This window comes from Dermochelys coriacea, chromosome 3 (assembly GCF_009764565.3).
Source record: "Dermochelys coriacea isolate rDerCor1 chromosome 3, rDerCor1.pri.v4, whole genome shotgun sequence".
Lineage (NCBI taxonomy): Eukaryota > Metazoa > Chordata > Testudines > Dermochelyidae > Dermochelys > Dermochelys coriacea.
In genome coordinates this window covers 209,255,163-209,271,648 of record NC_050070.1, presented here as the reverse complement: position 1 = coordinate 209,271,648, position 16,486 = coordinate 209,255,163, and the positions used below count along the sequence as shown (strand labels likewise).

The window sequence follows — 16,486 nt, the reverse complement described above, 5'->3', positions numbered from 1 at the left end:
ATGCTGGATCACAGGAGTTGGAGGGCAGGGATTTTACACAATGATGAATCAAAATTTACCTGTTTTCTGCTTGTGTTTGCCAGCACCAGAAAACACCTACTCACATACCTATGATAGCTTTGGAAGCACTCGGGGCTGCTATATAACAAGAATAGGTTGACCAAATTAATTTGGATTTTCAAATAGCCTTTGACAAAGTCCTGCACAATAGGCTATTTAAGAAATAGCGGTAACGTAGTTACAGACTCTCAGTTAAATTTCTGTCCTGGACTAAAAACGGGCTCAAAGACAGAAAACATAGATGAGGAATAAATGGTCAGTTTTTCAACATGTAAAAGCTTAACAAGTGAGGTATCCCATGGATCTGTACTAGGACCAGTATGGTGGTTAGGCAGATGGATATAAATTTTAAAGAAAAGGAGGTGAGCAATGAGGTGGCAACATTTGCAGATGACATTGAATTATTTCATTCATTCAAGAAGACTAACCTAAAATTAAGGTTCTTAATCAAAATTAAGATGATTGTGAGGAACCTCAAAGGAACCTTTCTAAGTTATGTGATATGACAACATAGTGGCAGACGAAATTCATGGTTGAAAATGCAGAATAATGTGCATTGGAAGAAATGTGCATTGGAAGAAATAATTTGAACTATTTAGACACATTACTGGCTTACAAATTAACTGGAACATAGCATCTGCTAGACTGGATGAGACTTGAGGTCCATCTTGTCCTGTATCCTGTCTTGAATGATGGTCAACATGAGATACTTCAGAGGAAGGTATTAAAAACCCCTCGACAGCAGATGTTGGATAATCTGCACCCCGCATTGGATCTCATCCTGACCTCTAAACATTAGTGATCACCTTTAAGCCCTGAAGCAGGAGGTTTAATATCCCTTGTCAACATTAATTATCATAACTCTGAATATTATTGTTATCCATATAAATATTCTATCTTGTTAAATTTTTGGCCTTAGCAGTTTTCTGTAGCAGTAAGGTCTTTTTATCAGATTTGAATTTCCCATCTTTTAATTTGCTTGACTGAAAGTCCCCTTGTTCTTGTGTTACCAGACAGTGAGAACAGATGTTTCTGATCTTCCTTCTCTACACCAGTCATTATATTGTAGACTTTTATCATGTCCCCCTTACTCCTCTTCTTTCTCAGGTAACAATCCCAATCTTTTCAATCACTCTTCACAGGTGATTTTCTCCAGGACCCTCTTTTCAGCCCCTCTAGATCTGCAATTTCCTGTTTGAGATGGGATGCCCCCTACTGCACACAGGATCTGGGTGAGGCATTAGAATATTGTCTGTATTATACACCATCTCCTTCCTTATGCATCCAAACCTCTTGTTTGCTTTTTTGCTTGCAGTCCCTTTCTGGAATTCATACAGTTAGCTTAGGACCTTGTAAGATGTATGAGTAGTTTAAATTTTACTCTCCAATGTGCATTACTTTGCATTTATTGACATTGGATTTCATTTGCCATCACGTGGCACATTCTCCTAGCTCGTGCTGGTTTTTCTGAAATTCCTCACAGTCCTTTCTGGTCCTGGCTAACCTAAATAATTTTTTGTCATCTGCAGATTTTGCTACCTCACTGCTCCCTCCCCTTTCAAGATCATTAATAAATATATCAAACAACATGGGACCTAGTTTGGATCCTTGAGACCCTGCTGTTCATCTTTTGCCATGGTGTCAATTGCCCATTTAATCCTACTCTTTGCTTTCTGTCTCCGAACCAGGTGTGGATCCAGGACAATACTTTGCCTCTCACTCTATTACTGTTTAGCTGATTCAGTAGCTTCTTGTGCGGGACCTTGCTGAAGGCTTTCAGGAAGTCTAAATAAACTATGTCAACCCGTTCTCTTTATCCACTACTTTACTGACATGCTCAAATAATTCTGAGATTAGTGAGACACGATTTTTCTTTACTTACATCCCCGTCTGAGGAGAGATTAATAAGACTGGGACTTTTCAGCTTGGAAAAGAGACGACTAAGGGGGAATAGGATTGAGGTCTGTAAAATCATGACTGGAGTGGACAAAGCAAATAAGGAAGTGTTATTTACTCCTTCTCATAACACAAGAACTAAGGGCCACCAAATGAAATTAATAGGCAGCAGGTTTAAAACAAACAAAAGGAAGTATTTTTTCACACAACGCACAGTCAACCTATGGAACTCCTTGCCAGAAGATTTTGTGAAGGCCAAGGCTATAACAGGGTTCAAAAAATAACTAGATAAATTCATGGAGGATAGGCCCATCGATGGCTATTAGCAGGATGGGCAGGAATGGTATCCCTAGCCTCTGTTTGCCAAAAGCTGGGAATGGGTGACAGGGGATGGATCACTTGATGATTCCCTGTTGTGTTCATTCCCTCTGGGGCACCTGGCATTGGTCACTGTTGGAAGACAGGATACTGGGCTAGATGGACCTTTGGTCTGACCCAGTATAGCCGTTCTTATGTTCTCATTATGTGCTCTCTCTGTTGCCTTCTCAATCTGGGCTCTCTCCTTGGTCTGGAGCCAATCAGGAGGTTCTGAAACTGTAACCAATCAGAAAAGAGATGAGCATCACTGTGGACAGCTCAATTTTTTTAAAAAAAGGAAAGATGTATGTAAAGAATGTAATATAAAATAGCATTGTAATATTTCTACACTAATCTATAAATTGATGCTACACCCTCACTGGGAATGTGGGTACCCCATCTGGAAAGAGATGTGGCAGAAACAGACGGGATCCAGAAATGTACATAATACTTAGCTTTATATAGCTAGATATAGATATCCCATTCCCACTTTATAGATCCAGCTAAGTTTGTACTCTATACCTTTATATAATTACCTTTATTTACACCTATTTTCAAAATGGTATAAAATAAGAGGAAATAGATCTACTAAGAAAATAGCAAAACAAAATAATTAGTTTAGTATAGAAGTTGTCAGTTTGAAACACATTTCAAATGGAACTTATTTTTAGTACCAAGCTAAATTCAAAGGACAGGTCTCAAACTACATTACTTATTGTTAAAGAATTCTCTTTCTCCTTAAAAACAGAAGGTGGAAGATTGGCTGGACTATTGTGTCTATAAATGTGAGGCAACTCTTCTAAGAATTGACACGAGTTGCAAATCTTTTCTTGACCTTAGTTTCCACAGTTCTCGTTCCATAAGTAATTATTTCCTGGAGATGATCTGATGACATGGCCTCAGAGAGCAAGTTAAAGAAATAAAGAGGCCACTAAAGAGGGCCACTAAAAATTAAAGCTCAAACGCCAGGTTTACATTAATATCACCACTTTTCTCTTGTAATTAGTCTGATGCTCAAAGATGGGAAGATCAGCAAGATTTTGATTTTAAACATTTGTTTCTGCTATGAAATTTAACATATTTAAATCAGATTCCCTCTCTTGCAGCAGAACAAGCCTGAGAATTTTGTTTTGGCAACTATTTTACCAAAATTCCAAGTGTTGTCTAGGAAAAAAGTTGTATGTGTAAAATCTGTATTGTTGTTTTGTAACATCTTGTTCAGGGTACCCACGAGTGTGAGCCACTGTGTTATCCTCTGGCTTAGCAATAGTGAGAGTTTTGCTGCTGCTAAGCTGTGTCAGTTCCCTGGCACTCCAACCTGTCTGCCTTGCTAACAAACTCCTTGAGACTCTGCCAGTCTAAACCGTGCCTTGCAGGGAACAATCAGTGAACCCCATTCCTGAGTTCCCCAGAGCAGTGTCTCTGCAATGTCCAAAGAGACACTGCCTCCAAAGAGACTGAGCACACATCAGCCTGTTAGTTTGGCTGAAGATTCACACTTCACTTTAATACACAGCACTGGGATGGTTTTGTAATAAAACAAGAAAAAGTGTGTTTAACAAAGAACAGAGATTTAAGTGGTGCTGAGCAAGGATAAAACAGACAGGTATGGTTACAAATAAAACAAAATAAAACATACTTTTTGGTAACTAAAATTAATTTTAGTAAATTGCAATCTTTGTCTAAGCAGTTTTCTTACTTACTTCCAAGTAACAGCATCCATAGCTCTCTAGACAAGGAGACAAACTTTCACAGGCTCAGAGGGCTCTGTAGCCTATATGTCCCCTTAGTGATGGATCACTAAGAGGTCTTTTTGCTCCATTTATATTACTCAGAGACCATTGTATCAGCCTCAAGAACCAGGAAGGCTTCCTAGGATGCAGACTCTGTCCCCCAACTTGCTTGTTAAATGGTCTTCTCCCTCTCTTGTTTAGCTTGATGGCTTTGTTTATCTCCTATGTAAATGTACTTTCATTGTCCTTTGTCTGTAACCAAGCTGGTCAGAGAGGTAAATCCACATTTCTTTGTCTAGGGCAGGCTGGGTTCACATGCTGCCTTCCAAACACATTTTAAGAATGTATTTGCAGCACGTATCCATAACTCTTTGTACAGAACCCATATATTCATTACGCAATGATTTTGAGACCAGTGTGTCACCACATGACACCTTTGAGATATATAAGATGACAACAGTGTGTTGGGACAACGAGTGTGTCAGGCCTGATGTGAGTTACAATATGGGATGCCCTCAGCTGGCACTGAAGAGCTCCTGACGTCTGTTTTATAGTGTTCTCATGTCTAGTAGCACCAATAAACTCTAGGACCATTAAATCCATACACAGTCTCGTTCAATCTAGCTCTTACAATTAATGAATATTTCATCTATTATTAAGGAAAAATACATACAGGAAGGAATTAGTGAGGGAGGGAGAAAGAGGAAAGTCATTACAGTTGGAAGCAAGATCAAAGGAAAACTACTTACAATCCCAAAAGCAAATAAAAAAGGAGGCTATGCTGAAAATATACATATAAAGCCCCAAATCAGAAGAAGCCAAAACAACAAACTGGAGATCAAAGGAATAAGAAAATGCTGCAGGACATATTGTGCCTTTTTGTAGGAAAAATTGCAAAACCTGGAAATACTGCCAGAGTTCTGAATGCTATAAAGGTAGCTTGACTACTGTGAGATTCTGCCCTTTCGTAAGTGTAAATTTCACACTGACTGCCAGCACCAGCAATTTGCACTGCACTTCAGAAATGCATTGTTAGCCTTCCGCCAACAGCAAGCACTGTATCTGGGACGTGGGTTCTTTCCTGTTAATTTAAGGTGCCGTGTTATGCTTCCAAGCATTATAGAGGCCTCCCTAATTTTGTTCCTTGAAAGTACACTGATCCTCCCTGATACTATCTAAAGTAAATGTATGTTTCTGCTAAAAGGCCAGAGTTATGACACATCATCTGAAAGATTATTTCAGAATGGATTATCCTGGGAATGCTTAGCAAAAATGCCACATATCAGAGATGTGGGCAGCTGGATCTTTGCACTGATACCATTTGGATTATACTGTATTTATTTTTAGGAATCAATATTTTCACAGCCATCCTCCATTTTTTAGGCCCCATTCACTTCGTATTAAAATCAACTTGCTTCATTTTCCACGCTGAAATACCCTGCTACATGACAGGGTCACACTTACTGCATCGTTATTCTGCAGAAATCCACTTTTAACTCATTCTGGCTTTGAGTTTTCCCTTTAACTAGAAAAGTAATTTAAAACCCTTCTTTCATTTCAGCATATACCCATTAATCAATTCTTTATTCTCATACTCTCTCTCTTCTGGAAAATGACTCCATGTAAAACGTCCCCTGATACCGTTCGGATAGAAATAGAATTTTTGATGCACAGTTTGCATCAGAGGGCTGGTATCGTCTTCCCTTCTGAGATCTTGTCAGTTCTTTGAGTGTTGGTAAAGGGAGAGTGCCCTCTAGATGATTAGAAGACTTTCTTGGCATACCAGAAGCCTGGCTGGAGAGGACAATACTGTAGGAAGAAGCGCTCTCTAACGTTGGTCAATTTCAGATATAAATCGCTTCTCTTTGTGCAAAGGTTTTTAAAATAAATGATCTCATTTCAGAGCCCAGACACTGAAGCTCTAGTTCAGACAGTTTAGCATACCAAGGACAAGCGCCACCTTGCACTTTATCTCACTGAAAAACAAAGTTTGCAGAAAAGAAGCAGCTGCTGCTACTGAACCATTCATCACTGAGACACAACATTCTCAGTTTGTATGTATCTGTTGCTCCATGGTCTTCAGGGGAGCTTCCCCAGCTGAGAATCTGGGCCACTATTTGTACCTTTCTGAAAAGCCGGCCAGTACCCTTCTCTAGTTACCAAACAGTCCAAAATAATTCCATGCCACTGACAATGACAGCGACAACATGGAACTAACTTCTGTTAGTTAGTAAGATGATGATTTAATTAGTTGTATTTTAGAAATTTGAAGAAACCAATAAAATCAACAAAATGAACATGTGACACAGTGAACTCTTCACATGGAAGGAGAGCGAGGGGGAAAGTACATAAGAACGGCCATACTGGATCAGACCAAAGGTCCATCTAACTGTGTCCTGTCTTCCGACAGTAGCCAATGCCAGGTGCTTCAGAGGGAATGGACAGAACAGGTAACCATCAAGCATCTGAAAAAAACAAAGCACCCAACTCCAGTTAAGCAGTCTGCTCAGAGGCTGGGAGTGGGACGGGTCTGGGCCTATATAACCCAGACCCATCTCATTCCAAGGGAGGAGCGAATGAAGGTGCACTCTGGGAGGCCCAAGCAGTACCTAGGAAACAAAACAGCTGCAGAAAGGGCAGGAGAAGAGACAAATACCAGCTGGGGGAAAGGTTCTGGGTTTGGGGAGAGAAGGGCACAGGCTGGGGCTCACGTCCCCAGGAAACTGTGGACTTGGTAAGATAAGAAATAAGATAAGAGGACTAGAGCCTGGGATGTAGATGATAAATTTCATACTGCTTCCCCCCTTTTATTAGAATTAGTGCATTAATGACTGTCTGCTGAACCCCGGAGGGCTGGTGAGAATCTGCCAGTTCATATAATATTTGTATTGGAGCATAAGAAGACTATACTTATGAAGGGATAAGGTCTATATCAATTTTAGACAATTCTCATTGTTCTCTTCAGTGACTCAGGAATCTTTTAAGTACTTAATAGAGTTGTGCAGCAAGGTGTATCTTGAGGACATCCAGGAAAGCTTCACTGACTATCTCCATCACCTGTATGTGCGCACACAGAAAGTAAAAGACTGTCTGGGACCAATGTTCATGTCCATTTCAGCAACACATACACCAAATGTGGCTTTCATAGGTCAGTGTATGTGAAGCTGTGATTGTCTTTAACGTCCCCCAGGGTGGAGTGGTAGGGATAGTGCAGTGACCCCTGATGCCATGTAGAACATTGAGGGGGGTATAGGTAGGTCCCAATATTGAGTTCTCAGTGGGCTGCAGAGGGAGGTGAGCCCAGGACTGTTGAACTTGCAGATCCACCAGAATCTGCAGCACCTGTGTTTTCTGCCTGACAAGACCCATTACGTCCTGGTGCATCTCCCTCTCCTTTTACTGCTTGGACTCCCAGGCCTTTCTCCTCTCCACTCTTCCTACTCCAGTCTGCCCTCAACGTTCATCCTCCAGGCCCTGTGTGCACTGTCCAATGCAAGGTTGGCTTTCAGGATCTCATTGAAAATGTCATCCCAAGTCCTCTTTTTTCTCCTTATCTGGCACAGGCATTCTCTGGGTGAGGAGGGAGAGACCCTAAAGGCCACAGTGGCAGCAGCTGCAGATAAAACACACAGAGGTACCATTGTCAGTCTATTCACTACAGAAAATGAAAGTTAAGATGCGAAACTCACTCCCCTTGCTCCCTGAAGTTTTAAGCACTACGTTCTTACTCCTGCTTGGCATTGCTTGTGCACTGTGTCAGTCACAGTACCAGCCATGGGGAGTATGGCCCGCCAAAGGTGAGGGAAATGAAGGAATTGCTCAGTTGCATGAATCTAGTAGTATAGAGCATTGGCACTGAATACTGGCACTGTTTTCCACAGGCAGGGGTGATTTTAAATGATCTCTCACTCCAGAGGGTAACAAAGGCAGAGAGATCCCAGCTGCTGCTGGCGTCCCATATGCTACTGGGGCTGTATGCTGCTAGCCCGTGTACTGCAATGGTGCAAGCCGAAGTGATCGCTGACTGACGTGGGAAAGTGTACTACACAGAGGAAGAAATAAGGCTGCCATCCCTGGAGACCTTTGCCAGAGGACTGCTGAGTGCCTCGAACCTCCATGAAAGTGTCATTGAGAGGAGGTCGGACTAGATGATCATAATGGTCCCTTCTGACCTTAGTATCTATGAATCTATGTCTCAAGAGGATTCAAGGGACATCCCTGTGCACATAAACAAACTGCTCTACATGGTCCCTCCTGCCTCTGAAAAGAAGATAACAACCATCTGAATAAAATAAAATAGGGGGAGAATGACTGGGTGCTGGGAACAGGAGAATATTGTGTGCAGGAATGAGACCCGGGGAGAGGATATGGAGAGTAAGAGATGGAGCAATAGGGATAGCAGAGAAAGACTATGTGAGTGGTAGGAGGCTTTGAGGAGAAAAGAAGGTAAACATGGGGGCAAGTGAATGTACGGGACAGGTGGAGGACAGGAGACTCATGAGGAGCATAGAAGGAGAATAAGAGTGGAAAGAGACTTTGGGCTGTATCAACAAAGAAATGTAGGCCCCGAACTGCCACTTTAGGTGCCAAAATCCCAAAATTTAGATTCTCAACCCCTCTGCTCAGCTCACCTAAGTGTACATAGTTGTAGCCATGTCGATCCCAGGATATTAGAGAGACAAGGTGGGTGAGATCATATCTTCTATTGGACCAACTTCTGTTACCTCACCCACCTTGCCTCACCCTGTTGGCATCTAAATTCCCTAGGTGCCTACGTTTCTACCAGAAAAGTCCCCTTGGCGCCTAAATTTCTGCCGCTGGGCATGCCCAGAGCTGAAGCCCTGGCGTGATCCTCATACAAGGTGTGCATTCCCTTGTCTCCCACATCCTGTGTGGGTGCTCTAACCACTGAGTTATAGCATATGGGTACCAAATCCTCCTCCTTCACCTTGGTTTTGTTGTGCAAAAGGGCTGACGTGATTGGGGTAACTAACTCTAGGGGATGAGGTTCATGGCTGTGAAACTCAAGGAGAGAAAATTGCCTCCTTCCAGCCTAAATCTCTCTAAGGGGCGTGGCTTAGACCACACCCCTCTCCCGGATTGGCCGGGGTTGTAGTCAGTCTGGTGATGATGGGAGATGCTCCAGCCCACTAACAAATTTCAGTCCTACTGGAGGGAAAACCCCTTTGATTGGCTGCTTTCCCCACTGCCCCACCTCCTGGGGAAGAGCAGCCAATCAGGGCTGCTACAGGAAGCAGGCAGAACTCTTCCTCCCTCTCCTCATGGGGGGGAGGAGACAGGATGGGATGGGAGAGGGCAGAAAGAGCCCAGCAGCTCAGGGCATCCCTACCCCTTGCTCTGAGCAAGGTCCCCTCTTGACCTCCCCCACTCCTGTGAGTAAGGTTGCCAACTGTCTAATCACACAAATCAAATACCTGTGCCCCCCTGCCCTGCCCCTTCTCCGAGGCCACGCCCACTCCACCCCCCTCCTTCCATCGCTCGCTCTCCCCCACCCTCACTCACTTTCACTGGGCTGGGGCGGGGGTTTGGGTGTGGGCTCTGGGCTGGGGCCGAGGGGTTTGGAGTGTGGGAGGAGGCTCCGAGTTGAGCCTGGGACAGGGGTTTGGGGTGCAGGAGGGGATGTGGGGTGCAAGCTCTGAAAGGGAGTTTGGATGCGGGAAGGGGTCTCAGGGCTGGGGCAGGGGGTTGGGCTGCAGGAGGGGGTAAGGGGTGCAGGCTCTGGGAGGGAGTTTGGGTGTAGGAGGAGGCTCCGGGATGGGGTAGGAGGTTGGGGTGCAGGAGGAGGTGCAGGGTGCAGGCTCCAATCAGGAGGCGCTTACCTCGGGCAGCTCCCAGGCGCCAGCACAATGGGGGAAAGGCAGGCTCTCTGCCTGCCCTGGCCCCACGCCGCTCCCAGAAGCAGCCTCCATGTCTGGCCCCTGGAAAAGGGGGCAGGGAGCTCTGCATGCTGCCTGCACCTGCAAGCGCTGGCCCTGCAGCTCCCATTGGCCACAGTTCCCGGCCAATAGGAGCTGAGAAGTTGGTGCTTGGGATGCGGGCAGTGCGCGGAGACCCCCTGCGCCGCCCCCCAGGCCGAAGGGACTTGCCGGATGCTTCCGGGAGCAGTGCGGGGCCAGAGCAGGCAGGGAGCCTGTCTTAGCCCCGCTGCATTGCCAGAGTTTTAGCAGCTAAAATCTCCCAGTTTGGCTTCAGTAGCCTCTGGGAGATTGGACCTGATTCCAGGAGACTCCTGGCAAAACCAGGAGGGTGGCAACCCTACCTGTGAGCTCCCTGCACCCCATGGCCTGGGTTAGGGCAGCAGGGGTAAAGAAACCCTGGAGCTGCCCCCACACCTGGAAGGAGAAGAGGACCCCACTGCTGCCCTCCCCAGGCTTCGGAGAGGGGCTAAAGAGCCACAGAAAGAGCAGAGTTGGGGCTGGGGCGGCAAAACTGGTGTGTGGGGGGCATAATTTAGGAGCAGCTGGTTGGGGGCTGAACTGATGGAGAGATTGGGGGCTGGACAGATGTGGGGGCTAGGGGTCAGGCAGAACTGATGTGGGGACGGAACCGATGGCGGGCCTGGGCGGGCGTGAGAACTGATGTAGGGACTGAAAAGACAGGGTTGATTTGAGGGTAGAAATAGTTGTTGGACAGGGGACGAGGAGACATAGGGTGAGAGCTCCTGCAGCAGGGTCCAAAATCGCCTTACCCAATACGGATTTGGGAGTGTGGGCAACACTCCCTGTCACCCCAATGGGCGTGGGCCAGTGCCATGATTTTGGAAGCTCTGGGGTCGGCAGGACAGGGCTATGGGAGGGGCAGACAGCCACAGCGGGGAGAGGATGACCGGCCTTCCCCTTCAAGCAGCCAGCCCAGGCCCGGGTTGCCATGTGCTCTGCCACAGCCGGCTGGGCTGTGAACCTGAGGGGGGTGCTCGTGGGTGGGGGCAGGTGGCACCCCAGAGGGTCAAACGCCAGGTGCCAGTGGTTTGTTACAGCCCCTGGGTTTGTTATTTATCTGCTGGGGTATGGGCACCACCCAGGGCACTAGCAATAAGGGGTCTACACCTGCCAGGCCCCTGTGCCCTGCCTCAGGCTCGGTCCCCCCCCCTCCCCTTTTAGCGCCTTGAAAGGCACGTGACACGGGCGGACTTTTTTCCTCTCCCTGCCCTCAGGTATCCCTGCGCCGCGGAGGAGGACGCAAATCCTTGTCAAGACAGTCAATCTCACTACGGGGAGGGCGGTGATCGGTAAGGCCCGCCTCCTCGTTCCAGCGATTGGCAGCGAGTTCTCCCAATCGTCGGCTTCCCGCTCCGTGACGCTAGGGGCGCGGCCCAATGGGAGCGCAGGGGCGGGGCGCCGCCACGGCCGTCCGACGCCATCGCCCTCCGACTCCTCCTGGCGCGGAAGGAGCTGTTGTTGTTGGCCGAGGCGCTGAGCGCGTTCGGGCCGCGCCGCCGCCGCCATTTTGTGAGAGTGTCTCGGGCGGGCGGGCGCCATGTTTGTAAGGAAGACATAACCGGGCATCTCCGGCCACCAGCACTCCCTACCCCCCGTGTGTCCTCCTCCTCCTGTGCCCCGGGCCTGCTCCTCCGGGCCGCGCCGCCGCGCCGCCGGCCCCGCCTGCCCGCGCGGACTGCCAGAGCGGGCAGCGGGGCGGCCGGGCTCACCCTGTGCAGCCTCCTGCACAGAGTGACTGTTAGTGTCTCACTAAGTAACCGTGAGTGAAACCTTCATCATCTCTCCTCGCTGAGGGACCGACCCTCCTCCTCCTGCGCCGCCGAGCGCGCGCCGCCTCCGCCTCCTCCTCCTCCTCCTCCTCACCACCACCACGGGCAGCAGCAGTGTCCTGCCTTCCTCCTCCACCTCCCTCCTCCTCCTCCTCTGCTCACCCCAGGGCCCGCACCATGGCCTTTGAAAGCCTGTTCGCCAACCCCCCAAACCCAGTCCTTGACCCAAACATGCCCGACTCTGACAGGCACCATGCGGGGGACGAAAGGTCGAGTAACATTCTTCTCTCTCCGCGTCTCATAACGGTGATGCTGTGGGTTAATGTGCCTAGCGGGGTAAGGGGGTGCGGGGCTGGGGGCCAGGTCACCTCCAGGCTGCGAAGTGGGGGGTTAATACGGCGGGGGGAGGGAAGGGGGTGGCGGGGCTCCTAAGTACAGGGGCATTTTCTTGCATGCATTTGACATCTCATTTTTTGGTTCCATCTCTTGCCATACGATGCACTGTGCAGCGGGTGTCTGTTGACTGTCACCGTTGTGTTTGTTTCCCCCCACCCCGTGCTGCCCGTCAGGTGGGAGAGAATGTTTTAATCTGTGCAGGGAGCCTCGCACTAGGGCCATATTTAACCTCTTTTCTCGCCAGATTACACCCGCCACTTTAACTGGATCTTTTTTTATGCAGATTAAGGTCTGACTGACGTTGTCTTTGCCACCTCTCAATCCCCATGCGCAGTAAACCAGAGTCCCTTTCCTGATGTAAGGAGCTCTGTTCCGGCTCCCACCCTTTCTTTTCTGCGGCTGTCGGGTGGAAATCCAGCTCCTATCCTCAGACAGCTCTGGCCTTCCTAGCCACTGCCCAAAAATTCTCTTCTATCCTCACCACTCCCCGCCATTCAGGGCACGTGGACAGAAAGCACATGAGTGCCGTTGTAATGGTGATTTTCAGCAGCAGCCCAACCTTCCCGCAGACTTCCCCAACCATTTACAGTGCTCTTATCAGATGACTGAAAAACATGACACAACCTCTAAGTAAACCTCAAAACACCCCTGTGGGGTAAGAATTATTAATCCTATTTTTTTACTGGTAGGGAAACTGAGGCCAACATAGGTTAAATGTCTTGCCCAAAACACACAGTGAATCCCTGATCTGGAATAGCCTCTGGATCTTCTAACTTCTAGTCTCATGATTATGCCTCCCATCTTTAATTTTTAAAGTAATTAAGTGCTACTGCATATAAAAGTTAATGATGGAGAAGGCTGCCTTTAAATATATTTGAAGGGTTAAAGGGAAGATACAGTATTATTACTTTTTAATGTATCACTAGTCTTGAACTGTGACCACATCATAAATTGCCCAAAAAACTTGCTTAAAGTATACACTTGCATACCAGTCAAATATTAATGGAACATTCACTTTTTACCATAGAACATTGTTTCAGGTTTTGTAACTATTTGGCTCACGTTTTCACTAAGTATCCGTGGTGATGCCAGGGGGCCCAAGAATTCTTTCCCATTGTTTCACTGGAGACTAGTATTTCTAATTTGAAATTCTTCAGTAGCCGTATAATAGCTTACATTGTTACATGTAAAGTACCTTTCAAAAATTATGCTCACTAGTATACTTATTCCTACACTGGGAAAACTGTTAAATTTTTTATTTTATAGTTTTGTTTAAATATCTTCAATTTAATAGGTTAATTGTACTATTAACTTATTATATTTCTTAACATCTGTTTATACTGTTTTTAAATTCTGGAAGAACATAATGCCCTAACAATTAAAAAATTAAGCATGCCTTATAAATAATACGTTTATAGACAATCCTACTGACTGTCTGGATTACCCCCATTAATAGTTCATAGCAAGGTGTGTTCACCATAAATTTACCATAATAAAAAGAATAATAGAGATAAAATATATGCCTTCTCATTTTACAATAGATATGCAAATTCAACCCAGTCAAAATGCATTATACATTTTAGGACGTTTACAGATTTTCCTTATGGGTTGATTACTCTGAAATAGGCACAAACTCATCTAAACAAAAACACAATCCCAGAAAACATGATTAACACTTAAGGGGTGTGGATTTCAGTTTGAACATCTTTAGGTGAAATAGTTTTGCTTGAACTGTCCCTTGTATTATCTTGTTGAAAAGAAAAATGCAGTGTTTTTAGGTTGATACTTTGGATAAAATCTGAGTAACTGATCAGTGTCCATTCCAAATTGAAGACGTTAATAGAAGCATTACTATAATATAATTTTTTTTAGTAGCATAAAGTTACAGTGTGTGTAGTCTGAGCCAATTCTGCTTTGCATTCAATGTTTTGCTACATAAGTAGATCAGTAATATGACTTCACTATGGCAGTAGTCCGGTAGGTCAGTAAGGGTTGCAATACAGTACACAAAAGGTTGCAGATACTGATTTTATGTAAATCAGTGACACTTCTGTTAACATTTTACCAATCTTGGCATTAATCTAATCTTTAGAATTACAAGAATTAAATTTTCATTACAGCTATAGATAGTTGCAAATTACCTTTCACAATTATCCCAGTTTGATCTTGTTTGTTTTTAAGAGGAAAGTATTGCTTTGGCCTGTAACTTTTCACGGTCTTACTTTAAAGATAAATTTTTAAAAAACGAAGAAAATTAATTTAACTCTTTTGACTGAGTGAGGAAAATACTTTTCTCCCCAAAAAGCTGTGTAGGACTTTTTTTTACATGCACAGATAACTAAATAAAAAAAGCTCAACTTTCACATGAAGTTAGTTCTGCTGAAGGATTACTCACAGTGTGCATTTTTAAAAAATATGGAAAAATAGAAACAACCCCTTCCTTACATAGACAAGAAACAAACAAATTGAGACTACAGCAAATAAACACTAAACACAAAAACACAGCCCTATTTACATATACAAAGAACCACAACACTTCTGCAATAAAGCAGGTGTCTTAAGAGGACAAGTGAAGAGAACTGTCTGTGAGCTCAAATAAATACATAAAAATGGGCCCTGATCCTGCAACATAGTGGTGTGAAGTCAGTGGGGCTTGGCATGGGTGCAGCAGTCTACTGGTGGTCCTATCAGTTGCAGGATCAGGGCCTTGCTTTTAAACTCTGATCCGCAGGCATGCATATTGTTAAATCACACAGTAGATGATTTTACTAGCTGTATCCCTGCATGTCTGGCATAGGAATTGAATACTTAGCTTTTACAGATACAAAAGAATATGACACCAGTACAGCTCTCTGACTACTTTGGTCTCCTGAATAATATTGAACTATAGGCATATAGGGGCTTGACTGCAATAAGTAGGGCCATGTTTGAACTAGTGCCATGTTTACCACAGCAGGAAAGTTTAAAAGTATAGCTCTTTCAGTGATTTGGGATGAATATTTTTATTTGAAAGTTCAGATCAGGTACTGGTTCCATTTTTGCTGTTTTGCACCTCTCTAAATATATGGTCAGATGGTAATATATGGTAAGATTTATTTTATACCAATAACTATTGTAAAAAAAAAATGACCTAATATAAGTTAGAATGGTTAGGCATTAATTATGGAGGCTTTACTAGTGATTCTTTTAAATAATTTTGTGTTGTGCTATCAATTTAAAGCATGACTAAAATATACTACCTCTGTTTTATATGCTGAAGATTTAATTTAGTCTCCAAATCTGACAAAATAACTCTCCAGTGGGACAACTGAACTTCTTACGTAACTTTTGCAATGAAATTTTACTAATTTTTGCAGAGGAAACATTTGAAAATTGTTTCTTTTTTGAAAAATTGGCTTGTTTCATGTTTTTGGTAACTTTTGCTAACAACCGCAAACACCAGTCATCACACAAGTACGCATTCTGATACCCTATGCACATTCTGAGAGTATCTTTGAGGTACAAAATTTCTGACATTTTAAAATTAAACACACAAGATAGCCTATTTGAGTTTCACTGAGGTTAGCCGATGGAACAGCTCATTCTGCTACTACCATTTTCTGAAGCTGCCCTGCCTGTCTCAACTCGCCAGCTGTCATCTACGTATATCCAGGTGAGCCAGATAGGCTCATGGCTGCCCAGCCTGTCTGTCTCACAGGTTTTCTCCCTTTCCCGTTCCTTGTGGCTCCTCCAGCTATCCCAGGAATTTCCTGGTCGCTTCTGGCACCCCAGTTCCTTGGCACTTCTTCATCCCCACCCTGGCAAGCATAACTTCAAGGTCTGATACTGAAAAAGTACTTGTCTGACAAACTTCCTGTGGTTTACCAGAGTGGTGCTCTGCTCTGATAAGTCATAAGGCCAGTGGATGCTAGAGAGTAGGGATTGTAGTGGGAGAAGTAGAGCTGGGGTTAGGTAGGCTGAGCAACAGTGAGCTTAAATCAGCATACATTCTCTTCTCCACTATAGTTTGCAAGTTCCTCGCCCCCAGCCTACCTGGGTCTCACTGGCTCCCGAGTTGCATGGAACACGGGAGGATTTTAGTTCAGGGGAGTCAGGGAGCAAGAAAGTTGGAAAGATATTGAGCTGGAGAGCCAAAGTGCATGAAAGCTGAGGGGCTTGAGAGGTACAGCACAAGACATCCAGCTATCCAGCATGCCTCTCCTAGTCCCCCTTCTCTGCTTTCCTGCTCCTCTATTAATACATCCTGGCTCCATGTTGTTCTAATTGCTCTCCTTTTCCAGGCCCTCACTCTGTACCTCTTGCAGGCCACTGCCCT

At 45.2% G+C, this 16,486-nt stretch overlaps 1 protein-coding gene and 1 long non-coding RNA gene across 6 annotated transcripts in view; one reads left to right on the top strand and one right to left on the bottom strand.

The window, feature by feature from the left end:
- Positions 1 to 2,388: 2,388 nt before the first annotated feature.
- LOC122459685 lies at positions 2,389 to 11,425 on the bottom strand. The gene is made up of 3 exons (XR_006280515.1): positions 11,198 to 11,425; positions 4,017 to 7,659; positions 2,389 to 2,550 (listed from the first exon to the last, which is right to left on the bottom strand). It is a non-coding gene; the product is annotated as an uncharacterized LOC122459685 (long non-coding RNA).
- ZC3H6 (zinc finger CCCH-type containing 6) overlaps positions 11,417 to 16,486 on the top strand; it is an 80,850-nt gene continuing 75,780 nt past the window's right edge. The window contains exon 1 of one of the 5 annotated variants that reach the window (XM_038396026.2): positions 11,417 to 12,044. In XM_038396026.2, the coding sequence (XP_038251954.1) occupies positions 11,953 to 12,044 (92 nt within the window). In that variant the 5' untranslated portion in view covers positions 11,417 to 11,952. Of the gene's footprint in view, positions 12,045 to 12,459; positions 12,529 to 12,618; positions 12,827 to 16,486 lie in introns of those variants that run through there. The other 4 variants (XM_043512388.1, XM_043512385.1, XM_043512387.1 and 1 more) reach the window with 4 other exon arrangements.